The sequence below is a fragment of the Microcebus murinus genome, chromosome 7 (assembly GCF_040939455.1).
Source record: "Microcebus murinus isolate Inina chromosome 7, M.murinus_Inina_mat1.0, whole genome shotgun sequence".
In the NCBI taxonomy this organism is placed as follows: domain Eukaryota; kingdom Metazoa; phylum Chordata; class Mammalia; order Primates; family Cheirogaleidae; genus Microcebus; species Microcebus murinus.
The window spans coordinates 98,302,849-98,314,008 of NC_134110.1; the positions used below are offsets into that span (position 1 = coordinate 98,302,849).

At 42.8% G+C, this 11,160-nt stretch overlaps 1 protein-coding gene across 2 annotated transcripts in view; it reads left to right on the forward strand.

Moving 5' to 3' along the window:
• The window catches only part of RGS20 (regulator of G protein signaling 20), an 88,072-nt gene extending 77,146 nt beyond the window's left edge, over positions 1-10,926 (forward strand). For both annotated transcript variants that reach the window (XM_012751779.3, XM_012751769.3), the window contains 2 exons: positions 5,647-5,881; positions 9,923-10,926. In XM_012751779.3, coding sequence (XP_012607233.1) covers positions 5,647-5,881; positions 9,923-10,111 — 424 coding nt within the window. In that variant the 3' untranslated portion in view covers positions 10,112-10,926. The remainder of the gene's footprint in view (positions 1-5,646; positions 5,882-9,922) is intronic.
• The last annotated feature ends 234 nt before the right edge of the window (positions 10,927-11,160 follow it).

Below are 11,160 nucleotides of genomic sequence, written 5' to 3' on the forward strand. Positions count from 1 at the left end.
ATTACAATGACATATGAACCTACCATCATCTCAAAATAAAAAGGTTAATATAAGAAAAAGTTATGTGGAGGGTCAGGGGAGGGCTAAAAAACAAAAAAGAAAAAGTGGTAGATGCTTGTCAGAAATTAAATAATATACAAACACAGAAAGATATCCAACTTCTAAGAGATTAAACATTGCTAACACCCTTTTTTAATGACCAGAAAGATTTGAAAAAGAATAAAATAAAAATTTTAAAAATGAAACATTATTCAAATAAAAAATGGGTGATTGAAATAGAAGATTAGATGCAACTAAGGAAATAATTAGTGAACACGAAAGTATCCATAAAGACCATGTGACAAGGAGATTGAAATACAGGTTCAATATCCCTTATCCAAAATACTTGGGACTAGAGATGTTTCAGATTTTGGATTTTTTTTCAGATTTTGGAATATTTGCATTATACTTACCAGGTAAGCATCCCAAATCTGAAAATCCAAAATCCACAGTGCTCTAATGAGCACTTCCTTTGAGTGTCATGTCAGTGCTTAGAAAGTTTTGGACTTTGGGGTATTATAGATTTCAGATTTTCAGATTTGGGTTGCTCAGTCTATATAAAAATTAAGTTAAAATAAATATATGGTAGAATGATAAGATCTGACATACATCTAATCGGGGTCCCAGATTACAGGAGGAAAGACAGGAAATAATATTGAATAGTTAAGATTTTCCAGGCCTCATGAAAGACATGAATCCCCAGATATGTGCGGGTGTGGGTTTTATGAATCCTACAATATATATGAGGCAAGATAAGTGAAGTCTACATCTAGATATAATTATAGTGAAATAGCAGGATATCAAAGACAAAGAGAACTTAAAAGCAGCAAAAAAGAGAAAGCAGGTGACTTACAAAGGATAGATAATTAAACCATCAACAGACTTCTCAACAGCAATTTGGGCACCAGAGATAGATTCATCAAAATGCCATGCAAAAATAATATCCACCTAGAATTTTGTATCCAAGAAAACTATCTTTGAGGAGTAAAGGGGAAATAAAGATATTTTCAGATGAACAAAAACAGAGAGTTTACTACCAACAGATAAAAATAGAACTTCTAAAGGACAATTTCCAAGAAGAAAGAAAACTACCAAATGGAAGGTCTCTATTATAGAAGGAAATAATGAACAAAGGAACTAATACAAATATTAGTGGATCTAAACAAATATTGTTGGTATAAAATAATAATAGTGTATAAGTTTTTTTAAAACACAGGAATAAATTACTGAATAACATTAGGCCACAAGGCAGTAGAGACAAGCCCAAATAATGTATGGAAAATAAAGGGGCTAAAAGTAAAGAGAAATGTATACCAGACAGATGACTGGAGTAGCTAAAATCATTAAAACAGACACATAGTGCTTAACCATGTGCCAAAAACTATCTAAGTGCTTTACAAATGTTAATACATTTAGTCTTCACAACTCCGTGTGGCAGGTACTATTATCTCAGAGAGTAAGTAGTTTGTTCACAGTCTCAAAAGTTGGTAAAGACTAACCCCCACAGCCACGCAGACTGCTCTTTGCACAAGGGCACCTGGCCAAGGGCACACGTGTGGGCTCAAATAACAGCCTGCAGCCCCTGGGCCAGCTGTGTACTTTGAAGCAGGGTTGAGTCCTGCCCAGAAAAGGGATACCTCTTCCTCATTTACACAGAGGTGCCCTGTGGCTGGGTGGCAGCCTTGCAGAAATGGTGGAGCTGAATTTGAATTCAGGCAGTCTGACCCCTGAGTCTGCTTTTATACACTATTCTATTATTTTGCCATGCATTAATATCAAACAAAATAGACTTTTCAGAATTTAAAAGGCACTTTAGGGACAGCGAGTTTCACTAGTAAAATATATAAAGGTTTTAGCTCAGTAAGAAGGTATAACAATTTCTATGGTTCCAAAACATAAAAAGCAAAAATTGTTATAGCAAGAAATTTACAAATCTGCTACCATAGTCGGGGATTTCTACATTCCTTTCTTACTTATGGATATTTCTAAGAGATAGAAATTTAAGACAAATTATAGTAATTTGAAAAATGCAATTAATAAGCTATATTCATTGGTCATGTATAAAAACCTGCCTCTAACCATCTGAAAATACATACTCTTCTCAAGCAAAGATGAAACATTTATAATAATTGACTAGTAAATATAAAATGTCTCAATAAATTACAAGGATCATTATTAAACAGACATCGCCGGGCACAGAGGCTCACACCTCTAATCCTAGCACTCTGGGAGGCTGAGTGGGAGAGTCACTGGAGCTCAGGAATTGGAGACCAGCCTGAGCAAGAGCAAGACCCCATCTCTATTAAAAATAGAAAAACTTAGCCGGGCGTGGTGGTGCATGCCTATAGTCCCAGCTACTTGGGCGGCTGAGGCAGGAGGATCGCTTGAGCCCAGAAGTTTGAGGTTGCTGTGAACTATAACGATGCCACTGTACTCTAGCCTGGGTGACAAAGCAAGACTGTCTCAAAAAAAAAAAAAAAGAAAAAAAAGAAACAGACTACACTTTCTGACCCCAATACAAATTAAAATGGAAGAAATAAAAAAATAAACTAAAAATCCTCATATGTTTGATTTTTTTTTTTTTTTTTTGAGACAGAGTCTCGCTTTGTTGCCTAGGCTAGAGTGAGTGCCATGGCGTCAGCCTAGCTCACAGCAACCTCAATCTCCTGGCTCAAGCAATCCTTCTGCCTCAGCCTCCCGAGTAGCTGGGACTACAGGCATGCGCCACCATGCCCAGCTAATTTTTTATATATATATATATATATATATATATATATATATATATTAGTTGGCCAATTAATTTCTTTCTATTTTTATAGTAGAGATGGGGTCTCGCTCTTGTTCAGGCTGGTTTCAAACTCCTGACCTCGAGCAATCCGCCCGCCTTGGCCTCCCAGAGAGCTAGGATTACAGGCGTGAGCCACCGCGCCCGGCCATGTTTGATATTTTTTAAATCACTTCCATGTAACTCCCAAGTCAAAGAATAATAAAGTTAAAAGAAAAACACTAATACCTGATCTACATGAAAGTGCTATATATCAAACCTGTGTGATGGAGGGTCAAGTAGTAAGTAGGAGAAAATATATAGCCCTAAATATTTATATCAGAAAAGAAGAAAGACTGGTTACTAACAAGCTAAGTGTCCAATTTAAGAATAAGCATGAAAAAGTCAAAGGAGGGAGACATTGATATATACGCACAGAAATTAATGAAATAGAAAACAGATACAGTGGAGGAGATCAAGGCAAAAGCTGATTTTTTTTAAGAGGACGCATAATAGATACCCTCTGCTGTGACAGGTCAAAAAAACAAAGACAAGGCAACAACTAAATAATATTAGGGAAAAAAGTGAAATAGACATCCATCAGAGATTGATAGTGTGATAACACTAGGAACACGTTATGCCAATGAAAAAATTTCTAAATAGGGGGAAATTACTAAAACAGAGTCAAGAAGAAATAAAAGGTCTGAATAGTCCTGTAACTATTAAACTATGTCAGTAATTAATAACTTTCTATATTAGTTTGCTACGACTGCCATAACAAAGTACCAGAAACTCAGTAGCTTAAAACAGAAATGTATTGCCCCACAGTTCTTGAGGCCAGAAGTCCCACGGCCGGCAGGCAGCAGGGCCGTGCTTTCTCTGCACTCTGGGGGCGCTGGGGAGGCCCCTTCTCACCTCTCCCAGCTTCTGGTAGTCGCCAGCAATCCTTGGCATTCCTTGGCTTGCAGATAGGTGCTCTGGTCACGCAGCCGTCTTCTCCGTGTGTCTTCCTGTCATCTCACCTCTGAGCGTGTCCATGTCTGTGTCTAGATTTCTCCTTCTTACAAGGATATTAGTCATACTGGATGAGGTCTCACCCCTATGACCTGGACTTAACTTGGATAACTCTGCAAAGACTTTATTTCCACATAATGTCACATTCTGAGATATTGGGGCGAGGGGGGTGCATAGAACTTCGACATACCTTTTTAGAGTGACACAATTCAACCCATGCCACCTTTCTACAGAATACTGAATCCACATGATTTTATAGGCCAGTTCCACAAAACATTCCAGAAATAGCTCATTCCAAGGTTATAAAACTTTTACATAACTACCCAGATATCTAAGAGGCCAATGTACTGTAATACCAAACCTGATGAGGAAGAGTTCAAGAATGGAAAGTTAGGAGTGAAACCTACTCAGGAACTCTGGCCACAAATAGCAACAAGCAGAAGACAATGTATAGTAAGTCATTTTTGTAACCTTTATTAAAAAGAACTAAAGGATGCATTTTTCAGGTCTGGTGCAGTGGCTGGTGGCTCACGCCTATAATCCCAGCACTTTAGGAAGCTGAGACGGAGGATTGCTGAGCCCAGGAGTTCGAGGTTGCAGTAGCTGTGATAGTGCCATTGCACTCCAGAAAAAACATTCTTCAGGGTTACATACATACATTAAAAACTATGAAAAAAAAGATAAGAGAAAAGCAATATTAAGGATCGTTGTTGGCCATGTGCAGTGGCTCATCCTTGTAATCCTAGCACTCTGGGAGGCCAAAACGGGAGGATGGGTTGAGGCCAGGAGTTCAAGACCAGCCTGAGCAAGAAAGAGTAAGACCCTGTGTCTATTAAAAATAGAAAAAAAATTAGCCGGGCATGGTGGCATGTGCCTGTAGTCCCAACTACTGAGGAGGCTGAGGCAGGAGGACTGCTCGAGCCCAGGAGTTTGAGGTATGAGCTAGGCTATGAGCTAGGATGACCCCATGGTACTCTAGTCTGGGCGAGAAAATGAGACTCTACCATAGGAAAAAAAAAAAAGGTAGAGAAGTATCACTGATTTTTAAACAGACTGTGTTTTCTGACCTCAATATAGTTAAAATAGAAGCAAAAAATAACTCCAAAAGGATAAGCCCAAAATCAAGCCCAAAACGGGGCAGGGGAGAGTAGCAAGCAGAAGTAGCACAAGAGTACACGCAACTTTGTCAGTGCTGTTCTGGATCTTAAGGTAAATGGTGCATTCATAAGTGTTCACTGTGCTGTCACCTTTTTTACTTGCATTTATGTTACATATGTTCTTTTCTCTTTCTCAAATATCACATAATTTAAAAATATGTTAAATAGATTCTTACAGCCAGGTGTGGTGGCTCACATCTGTAATCCTAGCACTTTGGGAGGCAGAGGTGGGAGGATCACGTGAGGCCAGGAGTTCAAGGCTACAGTGAGCTGTGACGATGCCAGTGTCATCAAATCTGACTTACTTCTGTTATGGGTGATTTAGGAAATTTGGGGTCAGATGGTTGTAGGACTTTTCTTTACTTTTAACAATTTAAAAAATATTGCAAGGTATGTCTAGTTGTAAATAAGTGTGTTCTCACCAGTTATTCTAGCAGCTTGATCTGCAAGCATTTTGGCAGTAGCCATGCAATCCAGATAAACAATATGGAGGTATCATACTCATGTTTTGCCAAAGGCTTGAGGAAACGAGAACAGCCCTTTCCCTTCCTAAACGGGCCTGAATGCATACATTTTTCATTCTCGAGGAGGAATGATACGTTTCTAGTGAGGATATTCAAATTAACTACCAATAACAATTCCTTTTTGCCCTCTCTCTCGGTCCCCGAGAAGCCCATCTCCTACGCTGGAAGAAGTCAGTGCCTGGGCTCAGTCATTCGACAAATTGATGATCACCCCCGCGGGAAGAAACACTTTCCGAGAATTCCTACGAACAGAATTCAGCGAAGAAAATATGCTTTTCTGGATGGCCTGTGAAGAACTGAAAAAAGAAGCTAATAAAACCATTATCGAAGAGAAAGCAAGGATAATATATGACGACTACATTTCCATTCTTTCTCCTAAAGAGGTATGTGACCACGAAAGGCTGTCTTCCAGGAGGCCGTGGGCAGAGCTGACACCTTCCGTGCTCGGCCGTGTTCACCGTGCACAGTAGCGGCCACGCTAAGATGTAGAAAACAGCTCTGTCCACACTCACCGTGTCGAATCCCCTTGACGGTGGGCCCGCTGATGGGCTCCAAGTGCCCCCTGAAATCTGTGAAAAATGTTGTGCATTTTTCTGGAAAATGTATCCGTAACTTTCATCAGATTCTCCTGGAGGGGGAGTCTATGCATTTTACTATTAACACTGTTTATAAATATTATACCTCATAGCCTGTCCTTGGAATAAAATTATCCTGTCATGCTGAGCAAAATCTTTTTTACAGGTATCTTTATCTTCTAGAGTGTAACAGCGTCACTGGTACCATGCTGAGGCTGCAGAGGTTTTCCCCACAGTGTCCTTTTGTTGTATCAGAGAAATTACCAGATGAGTGAAATTGGGCAAGTTTCCACCTCTCAGAGTGGCTTTTTTGTTGTTGTTGTTTTGGACACAGCGTCTTGCTCTGTCGCCCAGGCTGGAATGCAGTAGCCCAGTCGTAGCTCACTGTAGCCTCGAACTCCTGGGCTCAAAGCCATCCTCCCAGCCACCTCAGCCTCCTGAGTAGCTGGGACTACAGGCAGGCACCACTACGCCTGGCTAATTGTTTTTATGTTTTATAGAGGCTGAGATCTCACTATGTTGCCCAGGCTGGTCTCAAACTCTTGGCTTCAAGTGATCCTCCTGCCTCAGCCTCCCAAAGTACTGGGGTTACAGGCTTGAGCCACCATGCCTGGCCTCTCAGAGGTTTTAGTTTCTTCAAATCTAAAGTTTAGGAGGTTAGATTATTCTTACAATTAAGTGCTTTGTAACTCTAATTACACAATCATTCGTTACTTCCTGCTGTGTGCTGGTGTACTTGTAAGGCTGACGAGGCAGGGCCTCTCCTGTCAGGCAGCTCCCAGAGAAGTGGGCAGACAGACAGGGACATCTGGGGACACTGCTCGGTGCTCACAGAGGCCCGTGGGGTGGGGCAGGAGTGCGGTGGAGACGCTCAGAGAGGCCGAGGATGGACGGAGGATAATGAAAAGCACGTGACCAGAAACACAGCGGGATGAGGACGTCCCAGGGGACAGGACAGGACGATGGCAGGAGGAAAGCGTGAACCCGTCCAATAGGACAAGTGCAAGGAGTCCAGTGCGGGGAGTGCAGGACACGCACCGTGCCGTGAGGGCTGGTGGCAGGCGCCAGGGCAGATTTAGGAACGGTGGTCCCAGAGCGTGCAGACGCTGGGTGCCATGCTGAGGAGTTGGGATTTTTATCCTGGGAAAGCACTCGGATTTTAGCCTGCTGTAACAGTATCATGGAATTTGGGTTCTGGGTGATCAGCATGGCTGCAGGATGGAGAGGGAGCTGACAAGGGGCAGAAGATATTAGAGGACTAATTCAGGAGCCCAAACCAGACATGAGACAGGAAAGGTTTGGTTTCAGGCAAACCCCAGAGTCTCAAATGACTCCCACGTGTCCTGCTCGGGCAGACCAAATGGGAGGACAGTTGACTTAAGTTTGTGTTGGTGAGTTGGAGATACTCAGTTGACATGTTCGAATACTGAATTCAGAAAGTTATTTTCATTCTGGATTCATAAGCAAAGAATTTTGGTCCTTTAATTTATGGCTTCCACTTATTTTTATTGTGTCATAATTTTCCTTTTTTTTTTTTTTTTTTTTGAGATGGGGTCTTGCTATGTTGGATTTTTCTTTTTTTAAGGCAAGATTTTTCATCAGTGTCTTTTAAAGCATTAATACACCCAAAAAAGTCTTAGCAAATTTATGAAAAAAAATGATATAAGATGACCCCTTTCCTTCCAAACTGAAACATTTATTATTTGAAATGTAAAAGCTTGAAAAAGTTTGAGAGCATAGCCCTGGGGCCAGCTTAGGTCTGAACCTCCGTCCTCACTGGTCAGCTGCGCAGCCCGGGGGTATTTCTGACCCTCTCCGCACCTGCTCCCTCCTGTGGACCAAGGGGACATTGCCCTGTAGATTGGGGGATGGGGTAGGAGAAAGGTTATTCTAGACCAGCGAACAAGGACAAGATAGTTCTAGCTCCTTCCTTCTTTAATTCCAAGTGGTTCAGAGCAGCTCTGCTGTGGAGGAGGGTGGAGCTGGGAATCCATACCAGCAGACCTGAAACGGCCTCAGAGGCTCAGACTGTGGCCTTGATCCTGAGAGCAACCGCAAGCAAGTGCAGGCTGCGGAGCTGGGGTGGCAGGGTGGGGCTGCACTCTAGGCGTGGAGCAGGGCTTGGAGGGCGCTAGCCCGACGCCAGGAGACCAGTTAAGAGGCCGCTGCACAGATCCAGCGGGAGATGGCGAGTGACTGCCACAAGGGTCGTGGCGGAGAGGAGGGGAGAGGTGGGCAGATTCCAGAGTGTTAAAGAGGTGGGGTCCACAGGATCTTCTGACTGAAAATGGAGCCAGAGGGCAAGTTCAGGATAAGCAGGACTGGGAACTGCATGACGCAAGTAGTTTTATTTTTTCATGAGCTATGCAAGAAAGAGGCCTGGCAATGCTGGGAGTCTGTCTGTCTGAATGCGTTGCTTTGAGATACCACTTGTGGGCAGGAAGGATGGGAGGAAGGTGGATATACGCATCTGGACAGATAGACCGCCGAAGTCAATATTTAAGTTAACAGTTTAGCTGATTGCATTTTCAGTTTTATGTTAATGGCATATGCATCGAGTGGCAGTAGAACTAGCATGGCCAACAGGTGCAGAAATGGCCCAGCTAAGGTTCTTTATACAGAAGAGATGTGTGAGGCAATCTTTGCAGCTTCCACCTGGACTCCTGTTTGACTGGTGTCCTACAGGAAAAGTCTGAGCCCAGTAGTTTGCTCAGGTCTGTGAGACAGTCTTATCTCGGATGAGCAAAACATCAGAGCAGTAATAGCTGACATCTCCCTAAGGACTTAGTGGATGCCCAGTACCATAAGCAAATTCTCATTAAATCACCAAGATCTAGAAACTACCATGACCATCATCGTGGTGCCCACTTCAGGGGAGGAGTCCACTGGGACACAGAGTTTACCTTGCCCAAGGCCGCACAAATGAGCAGCGACAGAACTGGGATTTAAACACAGCCATCTTCACACCTGTAATCCTAGCACTCTGGGAGGCCAAGGCAGGCAGATTGCTCGAGGTCAGGAGTTCGAAACCAGCCTGAGTAAGAGCAAGACCCTGTCTCTACTATAAATAGAAAGAAATTAATTGGCCAACTAATATATATAGAAAAAATGAGTCGGGCATGGTGGTGCATGCCTGTAGTCCCAGCTACTCGGGAGGCTGAGGCAGGAGGATTGCCTGAGCCCAGAAGTTTGAGGTTGCTGTGAGCTGGGCTGACACCACGGCACTCACTCTAGCCTGGGCAACAAAGTGAGACTCTGTCTCAAAAAGTAAATAAATAAAAAATAAAATAAACACAACCATCTTCTGCCATCGTCTGCCCTCAGCCCCACGATTCGAACCTTCCAGAGCGCTCGAGTCAGCTCCGCTCCACCCAGTGCCCAACCCTACCAGTCGGCCTGGCACTCATTCCCAGAAACCTGCCACTGTGTTCTGGCGGGCAGAAGCCTGGCCTCCAGGTTTTAGACCTCCTGTTACTAGTGAAAAGCAAGGAATAAGTCAGCAAATGCTACCTTTTTTCTTCAAAAGGCATAGCGTGCTCATTTTACAGAAGCAAAACAATGTCAGGGTTTTCTAAATCAGTGTGATCTCCGCCAGCATTTCTTGGAACTCGTGAAAAATGCCAATGTGGGGCCCCTCCCAAGCCCCACCCGCCCGTCCGGGGTGGGGCCCGCGGTCTGTTTAACCACTGAGGCCCTGGCGTTTCGGGATCCCTGTTCATTATGCTTTTAGCTTCTCTTTCGAGAGTTTAGGTGTTTGGATGGTCTTGTTCCGCTTGAGATTTTTAAAAAATGAAACAAGCTGAGGGAGTTTGGGATGGATTTACCAATCGCGTCTGTTCCCACCGGCAGGTCAGCTTGGACTCCCGCGTGCGCGAAGTCATCAACAAGAACATGGTGGAGCCGTCCCAGCACATATTCGACGACGCGCAGCTTCAGATTTACACGCTGATGCACAGAGACTCCTACCCCCGCTTCATGAACTCTGCCCTCTATAAGGACTTGCTTCGCTCCTTATCCGAGAAATCAGCTGAAGCGTAGGATTTTTCAAATATATTTATTATTAATAAAATAACAAAAGAATTCATGGACTACATCTAGCACAGGGAGTTTAGAGATAGTGCTGCCTTCTGCTGGAGTAATACCTGGGCTATTTTAATATCAGACGCTTCCTTCAACAGACAGCTATATAGTCAGAGTGTAAACTGCAGCCACCTTTAGCGACACTTTGGAGGGGAAGGGAAATGGCTGTTGTAGAAAGATAGTGTATTTACAGCTGCAGTAACAGTAGCCCGCTGTCCACGACAAAGGATACGCTAGAAGACTCCACACTACAGCCCCAGCGAGCGAACGGGACCTTGGTTTTGCATGAGTTCAGTAATTGATTACTCCCCACCCTCCAAACTAAGACTTGCAGGTGTTTCTCAGCCACTTCCCTCCATCAGGCTCGGTTTGAATACTTATTAGTGCCATTACAGGACTCAAATTCACATTTTATAAAGATGTGACCATTACTTGTAAAAATGGAATTCCACTTTATCTTAGAGTATGTATGTATGTAGTACACGTGTGTGGGGGGGGGATCTCTACATGGTTAATGTAAATCACTGTGTGTGTAAGCGGATCAGTCTCAAAGGTTTGGTAAGAGAAACAGTGCTTAGAAAATTCTTTTGTTGAACAGAGTTACCATTATTTTATTATCAGAATTCGTCGCCCTAGAAGGATGAACTTTTAAGTTCACAACTTGGTCGTGTTCACAACAAAACTTTCAAATAAGCGTATTTCCACTTTTATCATTGAAAGAAATATGGGCATTTTCACTCTTAAAAAAATAAAGCACAAGAGTTTTACCTCAATCTTCATTTTTCTAATATGTAAGTATTTACGAAATGGAAGATTAAGTGGGGATTCATGAAGCATAGCAATTGGCTCCTAGATTAGGATTCTGTCTTTAGATGCCACTATTTTTATAATAGGTAAATGGAATAATTTCATAGCTTACAGTACATACCTACTGGCAGACCCAAACTATCCTGAAGAAACCCATCTCTGCAATGAATGGAAAAGACAGTTGCAATCTGGACCCATTT